This window comes from Papio anubis, chromosome 8, assembly GCF_008728515.1.
Source record: "Papio anubis isolate 15944 chromosome 8, Panubis1.0, whole genome shotgun sequence".
NCBI lineage: Eukaryota > Metazoa > Chordata > Mammalia > Primates > Cercopithecidae > Papio > Papio anubis.
This window is the reverse complement of record NC_044983.1, coordinates 3036533-3061495: the sequence shown is the minus strand read 5'-3', so window position 1 is coordinate 3061495 and position 24963 is coordinate 3036533. Positions and strand designations below refer to the sequence as shown.

Genomic DNA, 24963 nt, shown 5'->3' with positions numbered 1-24963 from the left:
TGTTTTCTTGAGAGTGTCTAAGGGCACCATTAACAGAAACGCAACCAAGATTTCTATCTGCCTTACTCCATTACCTTTTATACTTAAAATCTACTGTACTAATCGTGCACACAATGCTCTCCAAAATTACCATGCCATCGGACTGTCTAGAAATATAGGGACAATATAAAAGGTTCTTTAGAATGTTCTATAAATTCCATAGGTATTAACACTTTTGCTATATTTTTATTACACACAGAAGGTGCAAAACAGAGCAAGTAATATTCACAGGTTCTATCAACTAAAGACTAAGGTTTAACTCTGAGATCATGGTCACACTACTATTCAAAGTTTTGTCAACGCCAAAGGCAAAAATTCTCTGTGCAGGTGACTTGTCACAGGCACTTAATTTTCAATATGTAATCACAATTGGATGAGAGGGTGCTGGGTAAATTCCACCAAAGGTAAGCATTCAGATTTTTGTTGTTGTTGTTGAAATAATATATATATTTTTAGTACTTTCTGAGATAATAGAAGGATAACCAGGTTATGCTTATTTTAATCCTTTTATTTGGGCTTTACAATGTCAAACTGGATGCAATTTGCTGAAAATTAGATGGCTAAATAATTCTATTTTAAGCCAGATTAGAGCTGGGCTCTGTTCTATTTTCTGATATGGATTAGGTAGTTTGATATGTTGCTGTATAATTTATCCTGCTTAAAATGGTAATTTTGCTCACAATATTATAATTGTCATAATTCCATTTCCTTTTCAAGCTGAATTCCAAATCAGTAACAAACCACTTTCACTGGGTCCTGTACTTCTGAGACGTTGGACATCCTCCATTTCTTTGCACCCTGATCCCTTTGCAAGTTGTTATCTTTCGTGACTGTGCCGGCTCATGAATTTCAAAATGTGTTTCTGGATAAATATGTCTAAAGTCTGCATGTGCGCATCCGAAGTGAGCACATTTCCACCCATTTCCCTACCATTAGATATTAAGTGTTCCAGTCTGGCCCCAGTGTTCCTTTCTGGTACTCTGGGCACATAGAAGTGCCGGCAATTCAACAGGTTGTTTTCTATTGCTCTCGGGTCAGCTTCTTGAATCCGCCTGGTTGTGATTAATGTGAGGAATGTCTATAAAACTCTGTGGAGCACGTGGATTCAGTGTTCATAAGGCAGTCGCACAAACACACATGAGCAAGACGACGCCATTATACAATTCTATTTTTCAAAATTTGATCTGGCTATACCTACCAAACTGCCTGCAGATCTGGCTGCACTCACTGGCTGAGCAGTCCTGCCTGCTCAGCAGCTCCCAACCATAATTACAGGAGCCCCTGAACTCCTCCTCCTTTTTTCTCCTCCTCCCTTTTCCCCTCCTCCTCCTTCCTCCCTTCCTTCCTCTTCTCCTTTCTCCTCCTTCCTCTTCCTCCTTCCTCTTCCTCTCCTTCCTTTTCCTCTTCTTGATACTTTTCTTTTCCCTCTTTCTCTTTTTTCTTTTTTTTCCCCTCACTTCTGAATTTCTTTTGAACAAAAATATTTTCTGGAATTTAGAAACAAATTAATAGCTTATTTGTGGCTGTTCGACAAACAGCAGTATTTGACATTTTTGAATATTTGCAGAAATGTTGTATATTTAAAGAGTTGTTCCACCTTGGTTATATACAGCAGACGATGTTAGAATGACCAAGACCACCGCAGGCTGAGATAGCCCTTTCTTGACTGGTGATATAGTACCAGCCTATAGACTTGGACAGTGTGATATGAATCTAGCTACTCGTTCTAAAAAGAATTCTAAAGTTTGCTTAAATTATTAAAGATCTTTCTTTTTCTTCTTTTTTTTTGTCTCCTCCAGTTTTTCACATTCTATTTTTTTTAATTCATCCTCTTTCAATCAAGGTTGAACATAATACAAACTGATTTTCTCCAAGAAGAGTGGAATATTTTTACCATCATGAGACTGTCAGCTCTTGTCTAGCCTATTGGCATACCAAATCAGAAAAAGTGAGGCCTTTGTCAGTGAGTGCGGGGTTAAACCTTACTCTGCCATTTCCTGTGTGACATGAGACAGAACAGCTAACATTTCTGAGCCTTGGTTTACTCACCTATAAATTATGAGCATAGCGATGATTACTGTGCTGGGAATAATCTTGGTTGGCAAATCAGACCCCAGGCATACCATTGGCCTCACACAATGCCCACCCAGGCAGGGCATTATTTACCCTTTTGCTTCTCCCTGCCAAGTTTCTCCATAATTAATGAAATTGTTTTTCTTGTATGACTTTAAATTTTGTTGAGAGATTTTAGGTGTTTCTTCCCTACAATTTTTCACTTGGACTTTTTTCTTCCTTTTTACAAAGTACTGGCCTCTGACAACTGTTTTCCTTTGATACCTGAGTAGATATGTTTGTGTGAATATTTTTCTGCACTTAAAATTAAGTAGGATAACCCAAGTAGGTGTTATCTTTAATTTTCCCAATCTAGGAAACATATTAGATGAAAAAAAAATTTAAGTTCTCATCTATCAAAAAGAGAAGAACCACGCAGAGTAAAGCTTTCTTTCATATTGGAATAACACTCTACAACGGCCGTTAGTTAGCTTAGTTTAGGTTTTACGGCCCAGCTTAACTGCATGGATTTATGCAAAGACTAACGTCTTTGGAGTTCTATATAAATTGCTTAAATAAGTTAGAATATCTAAGGCATGCTAGTAAAATAAGTTTAAAAATGCCACAATGCAAATAACTCTAAATTGTTTGTTATTGTTTCCTTTTAAATTATCAGCCATAGCTTATTTAATTCACAAATCAGTATGATATCAGAGACACTGGTCATTTGAACAGTCTTTTGGTATGCTGAACTATGCCAGGCTGTTAGATTTAATCGTGAGAGTTATGGTGGGGTTTATTGGATTGGGTTTCTCACAAACATCAATATTTTGTTTTGCACACGTAACACAATAGAAAATGATCACTTGCTGAACTAATAAAACTTGTGCAATGGTATGACCATCCAGTTAGTGTAAAAGCCACTTTTAAAGTTTGTTGCATGGAACTATAGGACAAGGAGAACAGACAAAACAAACAGACAAACATAAAACAAAAACAAAAAACTCTGCTGCATGTTTTAAGACCAAAATTGTTTTTGTTTGTTTGTTTTGTTTTTATTTTTCCTTGATAAAGCCATCAATTAGCTTTTGGGTGATGTAACAGACGATCACAACTTCATGTTTAAGATTGTCATAATCGTAAAAGTCACTGGACAAAATCATCCCCGTGCGCGCGTGTGCTAGTTGGTACTCTAAGGATTCTACCTGTGTAGCTCTGTGGTACGGTGCTGATAATATTCATGTTTCACAAACAAATTGACTTCTGGACATGAGTTTCCTGGAAAAAGACCATGAGGCAGAAAGTGGCAGAGGTAAGATAGAGCCAGGGTGCGTTGTCATCCACAGTGCCTGCCATCCTCCGTGGCATGGTTCAGTTCACAGAGAGGGACTGTCTGGGGAGACTGCTAACACTTCAGTCACTTTTTATGAGCATTGATTTTACACATTTCGATATGAACTTTCATTAAGTTCGCACGTTTTTCCACAGGTGCCCATATTCAGTTTCTGAATTTCTCTACCGAAGCTAATCATGACTTCCTTGAAATTCAAAACGGACCTTACCACACCAGCCCCATGATTGGACAATTTAGCGGCACGGATCTCCCCGCGGCCCTGCTGAGCACGACGCATGAAACCCTCATCCACTTTTACAGTGACCATTCGCAAAACCGGCAAGGATTTAAACTTGCTTACCAAGGTAAGGAACAACAACAAGAACTGAAACCCAAATCTAAATACACTTCTTACATTTAAATTGCATGGAAATATAAATCTCCCTGATTGGTTCGAAGCTCGTACAACTGGAATAATTGTTTGGTGGAATGTTGGTTTCTGGTTCGTAGTGGAACACTTCTTTTTGAAAACAGAGATAAGGACACAGATGTAACCGTCAGTGGGTTTGCCTTGCCCGTTGCCTAGACAGAGCTGATTTATGAAGACAGGGGAATTGCAATAGAGAAGGAGTAATTCACGTAGAGCCAGATGTGTGGGAGACCAGAGTTTTATTATTACTCAAATCAGTCTCCCCAGCATTCAGGGATTTGAGTTTTTAAAGATAATTTGGCGGGTAGGGGCTTGAGGAGCCGGTAGTGCTCCTTGGTCAGGTCGGAGATGGAATCACAGGGTGCCGAAGTGAGTTTTTCTTGCTATCTCCTGTTCCTGCGTGCAGTGGCAGAACTGGTTGGGCCAGATTACCGGTCTGGGTGGTGTCAGCTGATCCAGCAAGTGCGGGGTCTGCAAAATATCTCAAGCACTGATGTTAGGTTTTGCAAGAGTGATGTAATCCCCGACAGCAATTTGAGGAGGTTCGGACTCTCAGAGCCAGAGGCTGCATGACCCCTAAACCATAATTTCTAATCTTAGAGCTAATTATTAGTCCTGCAAAGACAGACTGGTCCCCAGGCAAGAAGGGGGCCTTTTCGGGAAAGGGCCGTTATCAATTTTGTTTCAGCATCAAACCAAGAATTGAATACCTTCCCAAAATTAATTCAGTCTATGTCCAGGAATGAACAAGGACAGCTTAAAGGTTCGAAGCAAGATGGAGTTGATTAGGTCTGGTTTCTTTCACTGTCACAATTTCCTCAGATATAATTTTGCAAAGGCGGTTTCACAGACACACAGGGGATGATCAGGTACAGCTGTTACCTGCGCTTCACCTGCACTCCCATTCCACCTGCACACACTCTCTCCCATGACCGTAGTTATCTGCGTGCTCAGTCGCCGACTCTCATCATCCCATGGCTTTCCCATTTGTCACGTGTCCCTCTGAGCTCTTGTCCCTTCAGGACACCAAGAGTCCCATGGTGCCGGGAGTTGATACATATGACGGTAAGTCTGTTGGTCTCTCAGGTGTGTATGCCTTGCCTTAGCACAGATAATGGCTACCTGCACTGTTCATGTTCAACTTTCACCATAAAAAGAGAAAAAAATCAGTGATTGAACTTTATCGGTTTTTATTCCTTCAAATATGCAATCTGTAAGAGAAGTTTGCATCATCAAAGCATTTTTGACATGTGAAAAAGTTCAACATTTTTATTTCATGCAAAATGATTTGTATGGCCTTTCCTTGAATATTGGTAGATCAAATGAGGTTGAAAGTGTTAAATCTAGAGCTTGCCACTTTTTTTTAACTATGGTTAAATCACTTGTTTCCCTAATTCCACAGAATGCTCAGAAATAGGGCTTTGATATTTATTAGTGAAAGAGGCTAGTATTTTATGTTGAACTCTTAGGCATTATATTATGTGTAGTCTCACCTAAAATATAAAATATAGACACAGACTTCCAGGATTGAGGTCTGTTAAACTGGAAATCTAGGTAGGAGCAAAAAAGAGAGGAAACTAAAGGCTAACTCAGGGAGCAATATGCCTGTAGACATTGCCAGCATTTTTCTATGAACACACTGTGTCTTCCGGTGTTTCCCTTCTTTATTTTCTTACTACTTAGCAAACAGTATCACTCACTAATCATTCCCTACTTGAAGCACACTAGAAAGAGAAAGAGAGAGAGAGAGAGAACATCAGAGAGGAAGCAATTTCCCACAACAAAATGGATACAGATCTGCTTGCCTGTGCACCTATTTTCTGCTCTTTCTCTTTTTCAATGGAAGAGAATGTACCTCCTACTTAAGGGTAATCGAGGCCAGGTGTGGTGGCCTCACACCTGTAATCCCAGCACTTTGGGAGGCTGAGGCAGGTGAATCACCTGAGGTCAGGAGTTCGAGACCAACCTGGCCAATATGGTGAAACCACATCTCTACTAAAAATACAAAAATTAGCCGGGCATGATGGCGGGCACCTGTAATCCCAGCTACTCAGAAGGCTGAGACAGGAGAATTACTTGAACTCGGGAGGCGGAGGTTGCAGTGAGCCAAGATCACACCATTGCACTCCAGCCTGGGCGACAGAGGGAGACTCCGTCTAAAAAAAAGAAAAAAAAAAAGAAAGAAAAAAACCAGTAATCGATCCTATGCTCTAGGTACCTCTCTTCCTACTATTTCAGAGACATTGTATAGTGAATATTTTCTACTTCTGCATTTTCAGCTACTATCTCTCCATGAAATTTTCCCCAATAGCATTTCAAATATAACTCAAGTCTCTCACACGTCCACACACACACATACACATGTACACATCTATTTATAATTTTAATGTACCTTTGACCTCCAATCTTCCTCCAGCTTCTAATTTCTAAAACAAAATTCCAGAAAACTTACGTAAACATGCTCAATTTCTACACCTGTTTCCGCTTCTATCTATTCAGCTGGTGTCTAATATGAATGGCTCTTCTGTGGACAAGATCTTCTATTTCAGGAGATGTTAATGTCACTAGCCCTAGAGGCACACTTCCTTTCTCATGTCTCCTGGTGACCTCCAGTGTGGCTACCACTTCTCTTGACGCCCTTTTCCCTTGGCTTCAGCGGCCACAAAATCTCTGGGTTATTCTGCTGTCTCTCTGGCTAAGTTCTTTTTTTCTTTGCTTCCTTGACCACTTCTAACTGACTTTAGCTATGTAGGAGGTTGGAATCCTCCTATATTTCCATCCTATGCTTTCCATGATTCAAACTCCTGGATTCAAAGCCCATCATGGCCATTCACAGCTGATACGTCTTGTGCCTGTGCCTCCAGCTTAAGTCTTCTGCAAGCCCCAGGACACAGTGTCTATTTTCCGCCTCCACTGGGAAAGACACAGGCACTGAAACATGGGCCTGAAGCTGAGCTCACAGTTTTGCTTCCCGTCTTATCCTCCAGTCTCCCCATCTCACTAAGTGTGAGGTGCAATGTACCTGGAATCTGCGGCTGCCTCCCTGTGTCACCACCAGCAGCCCTAACTGCTCTCAGACCTTTCTCCTAGAAAATGGCCAAACTCCTAAATGTCTTTCCAGATTTACTCCTCCAACTTCTCTCTTCTTTCCAAAAGGCATACCGGATTGATTCCTTTTGTGATGAAAGCGTTTACCATGCTTTCTTAGATTTTTAGGAAATCGTTCAATATCTATAAGGAGCCCAGTCTCCCAGGCTGTGGTTCTTTCTCTGTCTCGATTCTCACTTGCCCCTCTGAAATGTCTCCAGCAGCCACAGTGATTTCCACCTCAGATCTTTTACACGTGTAGCAATCTCAGCCTGCAATGCTCTCCATCTCCACCCCTACTCTTTGGTTAGTCACTCAGAACTGTTTCTGTGTAATACCCTGAAGGAGGCAATCTCTGAGTACCCCGACCAGGGAAGGTCTCCTCACCCAGAAGCTTGAATTCTGATGTGCTTCTCCTCGTGTGTTGGTCACGAGCATGCCTGCCAGATCTCTCCCATTCTCTCCACTTCTGGACTCAGGAGAGAGGTGCCTTCAAAATGATGTGTGGTGATGTGACTTCACTGAGTGATGGAATTGGAGTGAATGTCGCTTGGGATGGAACCTTGAAAAGCCAAAATTTAGTTTGCTCTAATAGTGCTCAGCCATCTGGATCCCTGAGTATCTACAGGAGTAGAGTCTCCTGCCATCCCAACCCAGAGCCAGAAGGAAGCTGTCTTATTTTAAGTCACTGAGATATGGGATATTGTTTTTTTGTTTTTGTGTTTGAGAGGGAGTCCCGCTCTGTTGTCTAGGCTGGAGTACAGTGGCACAATCTCAGCTCACTTCAACCTCTGCCTCCCAGGTTCAAGCAATTCTCCTGCCTCAGCCTCCCAAGTAGCTGGGATTACAGGCACCCACCACCATGCCCGGCTAATTTGTGTATTTTTAATAGAGACAGGGTTTCGGCATGTGGGCCAGGCTGGTCTCAAACTCCTGATCTCAGGTGATTTGCCCTCTTCGGCCTCCCAAAGTGCTGGGATTATAGGCGTGAGCCACTGCGCCCAGCAGGAATATTGTCTTTCAATGCCATGTAAATGAACCTAAACTGACAGGCATACCCTGGGACTTAATAAAATCAGGAATTTATTGTATACAGTCAGCCCTCTGCATCCATGGGTTCTGCATGTGTGGATTCAAGCACCTCAGATCGGAATATTCTGAAATACGCAACACATGGTTGTGTCTCTACTGAACATGCACAGACTCTTTTTCTTATCGTTATTCCTTGAATGATACAGAATAACAACTATTTACACAGCATTTGCTTTGTGTTTGGTATTATAAGTAATCTAGAGATGACTTAAAGTATACAAGAGAATGTGCTTAGATTATATGAAAATGCTCCATTATTTTATATACATATCCTGTAACCCACCCCCCTGCATAAGCCAAGGGACAGCTGTATTTCTATATTTAAAGGATGCCTTACTGAAAACAATACACTGCATAAAGGTGATGGTCATTTCTGTGTTACCTCGCTCCGTGCTCAGCAGGAAGCACAGTGCCTTGCCTGTAATTGGTCCCCAGTGGTTACAGTCTGTGAGACTGTAATTGGTCTCACAGAACCTGTGAGCTCCATACTTGAGGCGTTCCCCCCACCCCACCCATGCTAAGGGACTTTCTGCCATGCTGCATATGCATTTTAGGAAGCACCTGTGCAGGGCTTGCCTTTATTTGGTTTATCTGTGCTCTGACTTCCTCATTAAATTAAATTGATTTTTAGTCCCTACTCATTGCAGATATTGCTAGCAAAACTCTTTTAAAGGATAAAAAATTGTAGCTAGACAGGAGGAATAAGGTCTGGTGTTCTCTAGTCCTTTAGGGTGACTGTAGTTAACAATAACATATTCCGTAATTTCACAGAGCCAGAAGGATATTGAACATTCCCACCACAAATAAATGATAAATGCTTGAGATGATGAACATACAGATGTAGTAATTGCCCAGATCTGATCTCTATAGATTATATGTATTGAAACATGACTATGTACCCCATGAATATCTGTAATTATTATCTGTCAATTTAATAAAATTTAAAATATATATTTTTTAAATTCCAAAGAGTATTACATAGAAAAAAATTTAAAAATTTAGCCAATTCATGTCACTGCAGATACTGGCACAAATACCACGTGTCCAGTCTTGGTAATGTTGGATTTTGTAGAAGGCTTCTTTAAGGGATTGTGTTTTCAGCCAACAAAGTACCAGTTACACAGGGATGGTGGGATTTGCAGTTACTGTCAGGAAACATGACCCGAAGAATTACCTCAAGCACTGGCAGTCCTACCCATGTGTGCAACAGCTCTGAGTGTACCCTGGGTGTAACCAGTGATATAAAAATATTATCGATGCCCATACTGTTATTCTCTTCTTTTCATTCCATCTCTTCCATTGCCACCAGAAATCCCAAAATCAGAATTAGTTGGTTGTCAGCCAGTCACGGTGGCTCACGTCTATAATCCCAGCACTTTGGGAGGCCAAGGTGGGTAGATCACCTGAAGTCAGGAATTCGAGACCAGCCTGGCCAACATGATGAAACCCCATTTCTACTAAAAATACAAAAACTAGCTTGCCGTGGTGGGGAGTGCCTGTAATCTCAACTACTCGGGAGGCTGAGGCAGGAGAATCGCTTGAACCTGGGAGACCAGAGGTTGCAGTGAGCCAAGATTGTGCCACTGCACTCCGGTCTGGGTGACAGAGTGAGACTCTATCTCAGGGGGAAAACAAAAATAGAATTACTTGCTTGGTTGTCCTCTCTGCAACACATAGACACATATATCACTGTTACACATAGTTGTGAAAATAGAGTCTTGATCAAATTCTAGGAGTAACCTGGTCTCCATAGATGAGTCCCATCAATTAGTGGTTAGATGTAATCCATGGCGGGGGGGACAAAGATCCAGGATGTTCCCCATGAGTCTGCCCTCTTTGATTGTAAATGATAGAAATCTGACTCAAACTAGTTCAGGTAAGAAGTACAAGGTGACAGCTGCGTGGGCTGGGGCACGTCCAGAGCCTGGGCCTCAGTGACACCTGAATTCTGTTTGCCCCTGTTCTGATTTTCATAGCTTTTTCTGCCCTAATACACATGGATGATATGTCTCCAATCTAACCATACCCTGGTCAGCAAGGACGGGATCCTGCTTCCCCTACTGCAATTGCTAAACATTTTGGAAACACTTTCCTGGTGGGACCAGCTTGTGTCTAAGTTCATCCACTGAAGCCACGTGGACGGAGACTATGTGTTAGCTCAACTTGGGTCACAGAGTCAGAAATGTGATTAGCAGACTTCACTCAAGGGCATGATTTAAAGGGGAAGAAGCTGGTTCCTTTAAGAAGGTGCCTGGGAAAACAGCATAATACATATACCGTGAAACTGTTGTATAATTGGATTAAAACTCCATGGAAATGAAGTATTTGTATGCAAGAGATTTTTGTTAGTGTTTACTTATGTCCTCATCTGCTCTTGCAGAAGTATTATTAGTTGGTCTGGAAGAGCTAATTGCCCCTGTTTTACTATATTAAAAATAATTGCAGCACTTTGGGAAGCCGGGGCGGGCAGATTGCTCAAGGCCAGGAGTTCAAGACCAGCCTGGGCAACATGGCGAGACCCTGTCTCTACAAAAAATTAGCTGGGCGTGGTGTTGGGCACCCATGGTCCCAGCTACTTAGGAGGGTGAGGTGGGAGGATTGCCTGAGCTTGGGAGTTCAAGGCTGCAATGAGCTGCCATCACACCACTGCACTCCAGCCTGGGCATCAAAACGAGACCCTGTCTCAGTAATAATAATAATGACAATAATAACTGTGATGTATGGAGTGCTCACTCTGCACCACACTCTATGCTTCCTGATTTCTACATAAATTCCAAGGTTATGCACATTTCACAGATAAGAAAAGTGAAGCTCAGAGAGGTTAGCAAATTGTGAAAATGTGCACAGCTGCCTGTGGAAGTATGATTTGGAATCAAGTCTGCTAGACACCAAAGTAGTCGTGTCAGCCAAGCTGTTGTATTTCAGAAGAAGGAAGAGAAATGAAGTCTTTGGATTCTAAATCAAATGATTTAGTCAGTGCACTAACAGGGGAAACAATGTTTAAACCTAATGAAGTCAGTTTAAAAAGAACAATTTCCTCCCACGAGTTGCAAAACCACTCGACCATCCCTGAGCTGCAGAATGGCCACTGTGGGAAAACTCCAATCGCAGTTTTTCGTTTTGGACCTGACACCTGACAGATCCGCCTGCTCCTCTCAAGTTTTACGGCTGTGAAAATACCTTCGCCAAAACCCCGAGAGTCAAATGTTCTCCACAAGGACTTGCAGCGCATGCCGTCGTGGTTGGGTGCAGGTGCTGCCTGTGACCGTGGAAACCAGATGTCAGTTGTACCTGCATTGCCTCTTGCAGATCCAGGGGCCATTGTTCAGGAACTGCCTAATGTCACGGCCTCTGGAGGTCAGAACCCTTGCCCTTGATTTATGCAGCAAACAGACAGAGCACTTTCTTTCTTTCTTTTCTTTTTCCTTTCTTTTTTTTTTTTTTGATGGAGTCTCACTCTGTTGAGAGGCTGGAGTGCAGGGGTACGCTCTCGGCTCACTGCAGCCTCCAACTCCCTGGTTCAAGTGATTCTCCTGCCTCCCTAGTAGCTGGGACTACAGGTGCCTGCCACCACGCCTGGCTAATTTTTGTAGTTTTAGTAGAGACAGGGTTTCACCATGTTGGCCAGGCTGGTCTCAATCTCCTGACCTCGTGATCCACCCGCCTTGGCCTCCCAAAGTGTTGACATTACAGGCGTGAGCCACTGCGCCTGGCCTGACAGAGCACTTTCTAGGACTTTGCAAGGATTCAACAGGCCTTTAAGGCCATGCCACCCTTTCTCAGTTTGACTTGTGAGACAGCTGCAGCGCAGCCTGTCAGTGAGTGTCATGGCCAGTGGTCAGTTCATGGAGGGGGATCGAGTCCAAGTTCTCCCACCCAGGGTCAGTGCTCTGAGCCAGTGAGAAGTGCTGGGCACTCCTGCCAGCAGCAGATGGCTCTTCACCCACCTCTGGTCACATTCACCCCCTCCTCTTCCCAGACCTAAGCTCTATCCCCGCTCCTCCCAACCGCAGCCCTGAAGCCCAGCCACAGATTTCTCCTCAGAACCCCTTCATTCCTGGTGGGTTAGGGGCTCCACTCTCGTCTGCTGGTGTCCACATGAGCCTTCCAGTGTAACAGTAACAGGATTGCCTTCTGCTCCCAGGGGCACCTCTCTTCTCCCGAGGCCAGGGCACCCCCAGCTGCTGTAACTGGCATCCATAACAAGACAAACCCAAGCTCTGTAAGGAGAGAGGTAGGACAATTGTAAAGGGGAGGCTCTGAGGGATCCTCAGGTCAGTCCGCATCCCCGGGGAGTAGGGGAAAATAGCCTCCTGTTTAGAGAGCGGTGAGGCAGAAAGAGCAGGTGGGGGGCCCAGGAGGAACAGGAGCAGCCAAGAAGGGGCCCCGGGCTGGCCTCCCCCAGGTGGCTGAGGAGCTGTGTGCTGGCCCACGCTGCAGTGGGTGATGTCCAGGGGTCTGGGGAAGGATGCAGGCTCATGCATAGCCAGGCTGATATGCCTTTTATTCCAGTGTATCCGTAGGACAAGCAAGTCAGCTAACCTCATATGAGGCCAAGTGCGCATCAAGAGGATCCGGGAGCCAGCTCCTCCCAGACGAACCAAGCGGCGCCCTCAGCCTTCGGTAGACCTGAGCAAAGGAGGCTCTTCCCTCTTAGACATTTCCTGGAGCACAGAAGGCTGGGAGTGGTTTCCTAACCTTCACTCTTTCCTAGGATTAAAGGGCAAGACGTTGGAGCTTGTGTAGTTCCTGAGCTCCAGAAAGAAATAAGAGCTTGCGCTCCTCCAGGGTAGTGGAGTCAAATTAGGAGAGAGTGAGGGAAGGAATGGTATGGTGAGTAGTTGTCTTGCTATGCAGATTAAAATCGCTCAGGTAATAAAGCAACTGTCCTCCTGATACAGACACTTTCATTCATGTAGATCACCTTTATAGATGTAAATTTCCTTTACAGAAAGGCAGCTATTCAGAACTACTTTTGTATCTGCAGTGTCTCAAAATAATCTGGTGGAAATATACCAAAGAAGTGTGGTTTGGGGTGGCATATTCTGGTCTTCTAGAGTCTTATTTTGGAGTGGTGTCCTGAGGTCCAACAGTATCTAGAACTGATGAGACTGAACTCATAAAAGTGACACTTTGAAGACAAATCAGCTTACTTTCATAGACCAGTTTTTAATTCTTTCCATTTTTGAATGAAACATTATTGTAGTATTTTATAACTTGTGAAGTTCTCTGTAATCTAAACCCATTAGGTTGTATTTTAAGTCAATTTTTCTTGAAAGCTATCCATGTATTAGACTAGCACGAGAATGTAATTTCTGTGCCTAGAGCTAGAGATTAAAAAAAAAAAAAGATATGTGGGTGTTTTGTAAAATAATGTCATAATTTAGTAGAAAACTAGACTTTCAATTACAAAATTAAAATCCAACATGATCCTCTCTATAACTGAGGTATCTGCTGAGGTCTGAGGGTAAAACCCATTGGGTGACCTTGCCGAGCAGGCACACTGAGCGGGCTTTCCCTGAGAAAATTCCGTGTGAACAGGACCTGGAGGCCACATGGGAACCCTGGCTTACACTAGAGGTGGAATTATGGTTGCCAAAGGTGAAGGATGAGTTTGGACATGAGCCAGTGGAGTGATGGCATTGGATTGTGAAGGAATTTGCATCCCCTGTTAAGATCATGAATTTAATTCTCTACACCAATTGTTCTGGGGCCTTGAGGATAGAATTCAAGGAATCTATTACTTGGATGGTAAATATATACAAAATAATATTTACGTATTTTTCCCCTTAAGCTTTAATTTATATTTACCATTTCCTTACATTTTAAAGACAGGCAATAATATTAAAATAGTATTAGCAGGCCGGGCACAGTGGCTCATGCTTGTAATCCCAGCACTTTGGGAGGCCAAGGCGGGTGGATCACCTGAGGTCAGGAGTTCAAGACCAGTCTGGCCAACATGGTGAAACCCCATCTCTACTTAAAATGCAAAAAGTAGCTGGGCATGGTGGCAGGCACCTGTAATCCCAGCTACTCAAGAGGCAGGAGAATTGCTTGAACCCAGGAGGTGGAGGTTGCAGTGAGAAGAGATCATACCTGTGCATTTTAGCCTGAGCAACAGAGTGAGACTTCATCTCAAAAAAAAAAAAAAAAAAAAAAAAGTATTAGCATAACCTGTGACTTTGTCACCAAATCATAGATTTGTTTCATTTATTGCAGATATCTCAAAATGTTACTACACCATGGTTTGAAGTTGCCTCAGTTATTAGACTTGCCACCTGTTATTGAGTGAAATAACAACAGAATATGTTAATATCACTGGTTTCCTTTGTAATCTTATGTATTTTATTTTATACAGTAAGACATTAGTTTGAGAAACTTACTAGACTTCACCAGAATGCCGAAGTAGTTCAGATTAAAACAGTTATGGACTCTGGAGGACCTTAAGAAACGATCGTGGGTTTTAAAGTGAGAATTACAATGGCCTTAGACACATTTTAAAACCTGATCTCGTACAATGTAGATTATGGACTCTTACGGAAACACTTGTAGCAAATAGAGAGAGACTGGAGGCAAAAACACATGTTTAGGGCATTGATTTGAAGTTGCAGGCATAGAGGCTGCAGCCGTGCCCAGGCTGAAGCTGTGTTAGTGGTGCCTGCTGTGGAGGAAATGATTGGGGTGATGTTTAGGTAGCGAGCGGGAGCCTGGGGTCTGTCACTGTCCGGGGGGGGGGGGGGGCATTGAGATTTGAAGGACTGGAAGGAGACATGGCTGCATGTGCTAGGAAGAGTTCCGGATGGAGAGAAACCTGATGAGTCCAGAGAAAAGAGAGGAACAAGGCTGGTGCACTGGGAGTGGAAGGTCAGAGGGTTTCCCAGGAGTCAGGGGGTCTGGGGATTTTGCTGTGATGCATTCAGGTTGTTTTAGGTGCAATGTGATGCCATTGAAGAAGTTTAAGTAAATGAGAAGTTGCTTACATGCAGAGAATGAATTGTGTGTGGATGGGGGTTGGGGGAAGTGAGGGAGGAGTAGAGCAAGTAGTAGTGAAGAGGCTTCCAGGAATTGGGGGCGGGAGGCTTTCAACTCCAACACACCTGTATCACCTTGTCTAGCTGTATGCACGACGTACAATTTTGAATAATGTGTTTGATGAATTCTGTGCTTCTCTCCCATCTTCCTACCCACTGTCCTTTCCCTTGCCCCATTCCTAGTGAAGTATATCCTGTTAAAATACGAATACTTCCTCCATGATCATCATGTTAAACTTGTTCATTACATGGTAATTTCCATTTTTAATGAGCATGATCTTAATACCTGAGCCAATAAGAAACATAGAACATAATTATATGTCATAAACCATTAACTGTCAGTTAATTGGTCTATCTCAGTTGACACTAAGCCCTTCTCAAGTCTCCCACATTTTGAATATTCTTAATACCATATTCAACACTTAGCTTTTTTTTTGTTTGTTGGTTGGTTGTTTTTTTTGTTTGTTTGTTTTTGAGACAGACTCTTGCTCTGTTATCCAGGCTGGAGTGCGGTGGGGCAATCTCGGCTCACTGCAACCTCTACCTCCCAGGCTCAAGCGATTCTCCCATCCTGAGTTGCTAGGATTACAGGTGTGTGTCAACATGCCCAGCTAATTTTTGTATTTTTAGTAGAGATAGGGTTTCACCATCTTGGGCAGTCTGGTCTTGAACTCTTGACCTCAAGTGATCTGCCTGCCTCCCAAAGTGCTGGGATTACAGGCATGAGCCACAGCGCCTGGCCCAGCTCCATGCTTTTTTTTTTTTTTTTTTTTTTTAAATGGTTTTGTTGCTGTGTTTTACTCTTGATATTTTACAGGTAAGGTTATTAAGGCCGTGTGTATGTAGTTCCAAAAGCTACCAATTATTTCAATCTATAATAATGGTCTATAAATAAACAAGCAAACCTGCAAAAAGCCCATGTAGGAATTGTCTAGACCACAGGTCATACAATTCCTTTGGTTGGCTCACAAAGTATTTAATATTTACAGAAATCAATTATCAGTATTGAGAATTCCATGTTACATAATTTGTGAGATACCCATAAATCCACTTTCCCGTTTTTCCGGCAAGAGCAGAATTTGGAAATATTTGTCCTGCATTCTCACGTAGGAGAGAACCCTGGCAGACTGGGCGGTCATGACTTCAGGGCGTCCTCTAGTATCATACTGGCTTGCTCATTGAAATTGACTGTGTGGCCTTTGGGCATTAGAAAGTGTGAGTCCTCTCCTAGGTCAAGCATCTGGTTGGCTAAGCAAGTGTTTTATTTGCTTGACACCTAACTCCATGCTAGTATTGTTTGTCATGCAGCTTTTAAAGGATTTGTGAGATACCCTTAAATCTGCTTTCCCTTTTTCTCTTGCAATAACAGAATCTGGAAACATTGGTCCTGCTTTCCCATGTCTTGGATACCCCATTCCAGGCCAGGTGTCAAGCAGAAGAAAGGACTTTCAATAAATAAAGCAAAAACTTGAAACAACATATTTTTTTATTGTAGGCAATTAATTTTCTATCACTGAGATATAAAAATAAATAATATAAAGAAATGAGAACATGAATTTGAGCTATTTTATTTTCTTGTAGGGTATCATATCTGACAGAGGTGATACTTAATTAGATAGTTTATCAGTGTTTGCCATTTTATAAAATTGATAAATTGATAAGATGACACTTAACTCTGATAAGTAAGTCAAATAAACATTCCTAGGTTCTACTTGAGATTTAGAAGCTAAGATTATAATTAATAACTCCTAAGAAGATGTATAAATCATACAGAGAATTCTTGTCATTTTCAATGATGTCTGTGCTGTACACCTTATTCTTAAAGTTTGTCATTTATTTATGACCATGTAAAGGTCAGAGATGTTACTATAGATGTAGCTGTCTTGAAGTTAAATGACTTATCAAGAACTTTGGTAAAATCAAGTCATGCACTCTATTTCTTTTTTTTTTTTGAGACGGAGTCTCGCACTGTGTCACCCAGGCTGGAGTGCAGTGCTGACCTCGCTCTCACTGCAAGCTCCGGCCTCGGAGTTCACTTGCATTCTCCTGCCTCAGCCTCCCAGTAGCTGGGACTACAGGCTACCACCACCTCGCTGAAGTTTCTTTTTTGTATTTTTTTTTTTTAGTAGAGACGGGTTTCACCATGCCGGTGGATGGTCTCGACTCCTGACCTCGCGGATCCCGCCTCGGCCTGACTTAAACTGATTAGCGACACGAACTGCCAGATATTAGCAGGAAAATATAACAGATATCAGAGGGATGACTGCATGGTTTCATTACACTTATGATTTAAACACTTGATGTGAATAATAGTTATTTTTTCAGATCCAAAGCATTCCTCTAAGTAAAAAGATAAAATTCTATGTTATTTTTACTTTGCTTGTGGTTTTTTGTTTTTTGGTTTTTTTTTTGAGATGGAGTCTCACTTGTCCCTAGGCTGGAGTGCAGTAACCTGACCAGCTCACTGCAAGCTCCCTCCCCGGTTCACACCATTCTCCCTGCCTCAGCCCTGAGTAGCTGGGACTACAGGTGGCTCCCACCTCGGGCCTCGGCTTTTTGTATTTTTAGTAGAGATGGGGTTTCACCGCGGTTAGCCAGGATGGTCTCTCATCTCCTGACCCGGACCTACTCCTTATCGAAAGATTTATGAAGCGACGATACTTTGCTTTATGCATGACATTTGGCCTTTGATATTTTGATCTCGAGCGGATGGATCTTATTTGAGGTCCCGTCGATCCATCCCGCGCCGATCCTTCGCCTTTCTTCCTTTTCCTTCTCGCCTTTACTTTATTTTGCCGATTCTTCGCCTCTATGATTTCCTGATTTTGACGCTGCATATTCCTGCCTTGTAATGCATAAACTCTTTGGGAAAGAAAAATTATTCAATGCCAAATATCTCAAAGATAATTTTAAATGCTTTAGACATAGGAAGTAAAAATGTGTTTTATTTTCAAAGTTCCACTGTTTTTCTTCTTCCTTTTGCCATGTGTGCTAAACACCATTTTTAAAGATAATCGGATGTGTTAAATCTGTTTATTTTTCATCACAATCATAAAACTGCTGAATTTTATGTGAAATGATTTTTTTAGAAATTACGCTATAGTTTGTTATACCAATTTTTCCCCTTTAGAAGAACAAGCAATTAAACCACCTCCAGGTACAATGAGCATCTGAACAATTCATTCTGAATTTTGTGAGCATGCAAATTGTTGCTTATACAGAAACCATAATTTGTACATAAAGTTGATATGCTTCTAAAACTGCATCATTCCTTTTCCTTTCAACGGGGGATTGAGTGACTTTGAGTAATTAGAGAAACAGGGCAAGGGGGCTTACTCAGTCTCTTTTTTTACCCTTCTGCATGAGTGAAATTGAGCTTTCAACCTAAGGCTTTACAAAGATGCCTCTTTTGCGTAAAAGTACTTCCAACAGTGACTACAAAGGGTTGTAGCAATCCCCACCCCCACTAGGACAACCATGTACAAGACAGAAAAGGCTAAGATTCCCCTTAGCTTGTGGACAAGACTCTTAGAAACTAGGACCTGAATCTTCATTGTTGACCGATGTTCTCCCTGCAGAACGCAGGCATCTACTCCTTCTTTTATGGGTTTTCTGAAAGCAAAAGCAACACTCTCACCTCCATTCCTCTGAACCAAAAGCTGACATTCTCAGTGTGCATCAGTAGACCCATCTCCTAGGTGAAGGCCCCTTCAGATTTCCACATTCCACTTGCTGCAAGCCTCTCATGCAATGCAGGGAGCACATTTCGTGTGCAGGCTGGTCCTCCTGAAGCACTGATGGATGAGCCTGCAGTCCCAGCGAGGCCCAAAACTCTGACAACAACTTTTGCAGCAGTTTGGTTGGCTTCATCAACAGGTGCTGGGATTAGGAATTAAGACAACAAATGGAGCATATTTAGGCAGAAAATATGTCTTAGAATTGAGAACCAGGGTGATATCCTTGGTTATAAGGAAAGAGTGATATGCTACCCCAGAAGTTTAGAATGGTCAGTAAATACGGGAAATTGGTGAGCTTCTGTATGTGTGTACTTGGGAAATTCTGTGGACTACCATTCATGGCTGAGATGCTACTGTGACCCCAGATGGATCTTTTCATTGAGAGGGAAGCTGAGGACTCAAGCGGGGCTTCAAAGTCTTCAGTGAACACCTTGATGTGAACTGCAGCCCTACTCTCTGTAGCAATGCCATTTTCTTAGAGTGATTCACCCTAATTCCCACCACGAGAAGCAGTGGCCTCTTCCTCCTTGGTCTGTGTCCATCAGAGCAGTAGCTCGAGGGCTTCGCCTTGAGTAATGAGAAATATTTTGTCAAAGAAACTAGACAATTCTTTCCATCAAGACTAAGCTTTACTGAACTAATATATGCCAACAGTGATTCATTTCATTTATCATCCCATTTAATTATGTGGCCCCCTTGTATAGATGGGTATATTTAGTCTCCTTTCATGAATGAATAAATGAGCCTCCTGGGATTAAGTGGAACATTCAAGTCCCTATATTGGGAGAACCAGGCTGAACTCAGGTCACACCAGGGTGCCTCACCTATTTTTGCAAAACTACTTCAAGGCTCATGTATGTACTGCCGAGGTAGATTTCTTCATGTGTTGATGATTCTCTTTCTAATTCAACTTTTTTCTCTTTTTGAGATGGAGTCTCGCTCTGTCACCCAGGCTGGAGTGCAGTGGTGCGATCTCGGCTCACTGCAAGCTCTGCCTCTGGGTTCAAGCAATTCTCCTGCCTCAGCTTCCCGACTAGCTGGGATTACAGGCACCTGCCACCATGCCCGGCTAATTTTAGTAATTTTAGTAGAGATGGGGTTTCAACATGTTGGCCAGGCTGGTTTCAAACTCCTGATCTCAGGTGATCTGCCCACCTCCATCTCCCAAAGTGCTGGAATTACAAAACCACTGCGCCTGGGCTTAATTCTACTTTTTAATGACAGATAATACAATAACTCTTATAGAACTAATGGATAATACCTCCAGAAGTCTTTAGGAATTGCCCAGTGTGGGGATGCAGAAGTTATGTCCTTCAGCTGAATCAGAATTTGTTTGATAATCGTGACTTTTACCACCCTTTACCCTAGATGATAACTTCTTTATCAAATTCCACGAAGTGATCTTTCTTCTTTTTCTCTTGCTTGATGACTTGCTTTCTTAAATTAAAACTTTTTGTAAGTTTAAAACCCATTTATGAGGATGAATGCTTTTATGATGGGTACAGAGCAAGAAAGCCATGCTTCATGAGGGTTCTGACAGCAGATTGAGGCCTCCTTCCCCCTGTCACACCTGTGCAGTCCGGCACTGTGATGCATTGCAAGTCCTTCAGAGGCATGTCCAGGAAGCCAACACAGGCAGTATGAAACTCATCACACCCACGCTAAATAGGATGCAACAGGATCCTTCCAAAATGTATCAATTTTCAGCATACAAAGGAAGTATCTTAATGACTTCTTTTTAGTTATTTCCATTCAGATTCCTAATATAGTTCTTTATACCTTATTGTGTGAAGTGTGACAACGAATCCAAGTTTGGAAAAGACATTTGAGAACAGAGAGAATATGACTTTATATATCAAAAGTTGAAGGGAATATCGATATTAATATTTAAGTAGTGAAGTACTCAGTTTAACAAGACATTTGGAACAAAGACCAAAAATTAGTGTAACTGATACTTTTACTGGGTGATACTCTTCGTTAGTGTATAGTTTACAATAGAAAAAGAAACTAATTGGCATTTTAAATTCTTGAGATAATTCTGAAATGAGTCATGGGCTTTGAATAATCATCGTCATCATTATGAAGTTGACTGGCAGATGGGGTTTATCAGGTGAAAAAATGGGTCCTGAGTTTTTATAGTATGTCTATGTCCATTTATAAAATGTGTTCTAATGAACATCCTGTGGTCTGAACAATTTGACGACTAGTTCCTCTCCACTTAGGAGTTGGCAAGAGTGTGAAAAGGGGCACACACTTTGGGAGACGGGACTGCAGAGGTAATCTCTCTCCTGAAACTCTCCCCTTATCCCAGACACTGAACTTTTTCTAGGTTTGGAACACATACTATTTCCTTTGGCTGAAAAGTCTGCCTTTCTTGGTCTTTTCATGATCTGTACCATTTTACTACTTAGATCTTAATTTAAACGTCATTTCTTCAACAAAACAATTTTGACCACTACTGCATAACCTTAACCAAGTTTTATATTTTCTTTGTTTCAATCCACTGTTTATATTTTTAGTAATAATTTATGCAACTTACAATTCTTTTATTCAATCATCTATGCTTTAATTTGTTTGCCTAAATTCACAAGAGTAAGACCCATTTCTAGTTTCCATTTATAACTAGCATTTATAACAGAGTACACTGTCAATATATAATCTTTATTTCACTCAGTAAATGAATGATAAAAATCACTGCGCTGCCCACACAGGCTAGTCTGCTTCCCCCACCCACACAGGATAATTGTTTTGTTGTCATTAAGAAAAGAAAAAAAAAAACAATTTTTTTTAACAGTTAGAGTAGCCCACAGCCATTGGGCTTGGAATCATTAAATGCAACTTCAAATTTCCTATTTTTGTGTTTGTCATAGAGTTTAATTTCATGAGCAGAAGAGGGCTAGAGCTTTCAACACTGGTTTTACATATCCCAAAAAAGAACTTAATTGTACTTCTTAAATTACCCAACAGACTACACAGACAAACTAAGGAAATGCATTGCTTTACATATTATTAACACTCCTTTGTGCAAATGTGTGTGTCTCTGTTAAACACTGTTTTAAGTGAAGGTTCACCAGGAGTACCTATGAGCCATTAACTTGTTAATATTGTATTGTGATAGTTGAGGCTTGTATACTTCCAAGGCACTGCTAATTCGTGGATGAAATCTTCTAATGAAGATTAGGTTGTATTGAATCTAGTTTTATTTGCTTCTCCTCTAGAAACTAGAAATCAGCTTTTCATGTTTTTGTTTTTGTTTTTTTTTTTCCTTAAGGTTTTATTAGCATTCATATTTGGTATATAGGAGGACTCATTTTTCCAAGAGTTTATTACATTTAAAGTCAAACAAGAATGAGAAATGAATTGCTGATTTCATCCTAAAAGAGAATAATAAAGAAGGAAATGTGTTGATAGTTGAAACTCAGTGTGGAATTATTCATTCTTTTTTTGTGAGCATGGGTCTCTAAAGCAATTTTAGGTCCAAATAGCAATATTACGAGGAGGCATTCCATGCACTGTGGATGTTTTCTAGGCCATTTGGCACTGGCTTTCAAGAAAAGGCTGTTTTTGTGGACTTCAGCGTGGAGTGGGCCCTGGCAGAGGCACCAGTGGCCTTGCTGTGCGTTTGACAAGTTGGTCCAGGGAGCCACACGATGGGAGAATGCAGATGAGGGGTGTGCGTGTCACAGAAAAGAGAGAGATGCTGATTTGGCCTGGCTTTCTGTTTTAATGTTCCCTGTCCCTACATTTATTAGCATAGATTTCTAAGCATCTAGTTTTTCAAATAGGTGATAACAACAAAAACAATCAATAACGAGGGACACGCCACTCTAGCCTTTGAGCTATGTCCTTTAAGACATAATTGTTTCGTAGGGATTTGAATATTCTTCCTTCGAACACCTGCAGAACTTTTTCCTTGAAGTCAAGAACAATGTAAAAGATTCTAACAGTCCAATATTCTACTTTTCAGACACAAAAACAACTGAGAAACACTATTCTATATAATGTAGCTACTGTATGGTAGACTGTTATATTAGTCCGTTTTCACGCTACTGATAAAGACATACCCAAGACTGGGAAGAAAAAGAGGTTGAATTGACTTACAGTTCCACATGGCTGGATGGGGCAACGGGGGTCTCAGAATCATGGTGGGAGGTGAAAGGCATTTCTTACATGGCGGCGGCAAGAGAAAATGAGAAAGAAGCAAAAGTGGAAACCCCTGATAAAACCATCAGCTCTCGTGAGACTTATTCACTATCACGAGAATAGCATGAGATAGATCAGCCCCTATGATGCAGTTACCTCCCCTTGGGTCCTTGCCACATTCACAACATGTGGGAATTCTGGAGATACAATTCAAGTTGAGATTTGGGTGGGGACACAGCCATACCATGTCAACTGCACATTCCATTTTCACAAAATTGTGAGTTACAAACATTTTTTCTTTCATAAATTTCATTAATAGCAATTGTGCTTATAAGGTTTATTGATCTATAGTACATCCTTATAGAGTGTATCCACTCAGTAGTTCCATGGTATAATGTAGCTTTACCAAAAACCAGCACTGGAACATTCATTCCTTTTTTTATTTGTAATTACATCTTTTTAAAGTAATATCATTTTTAATTGGCAAATTATAATTGTATACATTTATGGGGTAAAAACATTCATTCTAAAATTCATAATTTATCCTTGATTTTCTGTAAATAAGGCTTGTAAATATTGAGTTCTAAAGACTACATGTCAAAAGATAGCATTGAGTTAATCAGAATACTCATTTTCAATAACTATTTTTAATTTCATATTATCAATATATATTAGGTTTATGTAAAGGTAATCGAGGTTTTTGTCATTGAAAGTATGGCAAAAACTGCAATTACATTCACACCAACCTAAAATACAGGTAATTCTCTATAATGTTTAGGTGCATTATAAATTAAATGTAATAATTTTATTTGAATCTTATGACAGTTTATTAAGTTTTATCACATAAATTACTTGATATTCAGCCTGATCTTGTTAATTAGGCAGTACTCCTTTGCATCTGTTTTTTGTTTGTTTGTTTGTTTGCTTTTTAAGAGATAAGATCTTGCTCTGTCACCCAGGCTGGAGTGCAGTGGTATGATCATAGCTCACTGCAGTCTTCAACTCCTGGTCTTAAGCAATCCTCCTGCCCCAGCCTCCCTAGTAGCTGGGATCACAGGCATGAGCCACTGCTCCCGGCCCTTTACATCTTTAGATAGTAGGTACAAGAGGTGATGTCTGGAGCTCTTAGGGAGCCCCCAAGGCCCTGTAAGTAATGAGCGACATAATCCAGTGGGGTTCTGGGTTTCAGAGGCTGCTCAGTGCTTCCCCCCAGATGAAGTTTCCTCCTCTCCCACTCTGGGAGGAATTTGTCTCACGTCGTGTTCTTCCCAGTTCTCGTCCGCGGGGGAGCCAATGCCAGGAATTATCTCAAGATACTTTTGCCACTGTGTGTCCTCTGATCTCAATTTTTCTTGTTCTCAATCATTTTTCTGCTGCTTCTCTGACTCTTGTTCAGAGATATATCATTGCATAAATAAAAATAATTAAAACCAAGGGATGCTGAAAGGTGAAATAAAGGATTATTTTAACCTGCTGACTATAGTCAGGGCTTAACCATAGGATCCTGTTGTCAACTGCACAGTATACTTATAATATTGAAAATATAAATAAATACACAGAAATCTCTACAATCTGTGACTATTGAATGATATGACATTTAATCGCTGGCATTTATGAGTCTCTCCCTATTTTTTGTTGTTGTTGTTGTTTAGTCATTTGGATTTCTGTAGTGTAAATAATGCTGCAATGAACATCTTTAAACATTTACCTTTTCCTTCTTGGAAATCATGCTCATAATAGAGATTTCTGTAAATGTATTACTAGGTTTAATGTTATAATTTATTTTTTATGGCTTTATTCCAATGACTTTCTCAAACAGTTGTGGCAAATAATGTTGCCATTATTTAGTTACTCAAATGACTCACTAGCATTGCATATTGTTATTTATTTATTTGAGATGGAGTCTCACTCTGTTGCCAGGCTGGAGTGCAGTAGCGTGACCTCGGCTCACTGCAACCTTCGCCTCCTGGGTTTAAGAGATTCTCCTGCCTCAGCCTCCCAAGTAACTGGAATTACAGG

General features: G+C 41.3%; 1 protein-coding gene across 5 annotated transcripts in view; it reads left to right on the top strand.

Moving 5' to 3' along the window:
• CSMD1 (CUB and Sushi multiple domains 1) overlaps positions 1–24963 on the top strand; it is a 2034404-nt gene that overhangs the window by 1831408 nt on the left and 178033 nt on the right. For all 5 annotated transcript variants that reach the window (XM_031669914.1, XM_031669913.1, XM_031669915.1 and 2 more), the window contains one exon: positions 3580–3789. In XM_031669914.1, the coding sequence (XP_031525774.1) occupies positions 3580–3789 (210 nt within the window). The remainder of the gene's footprint in view (positions 1–3579; positions 3790–24963) is intronic.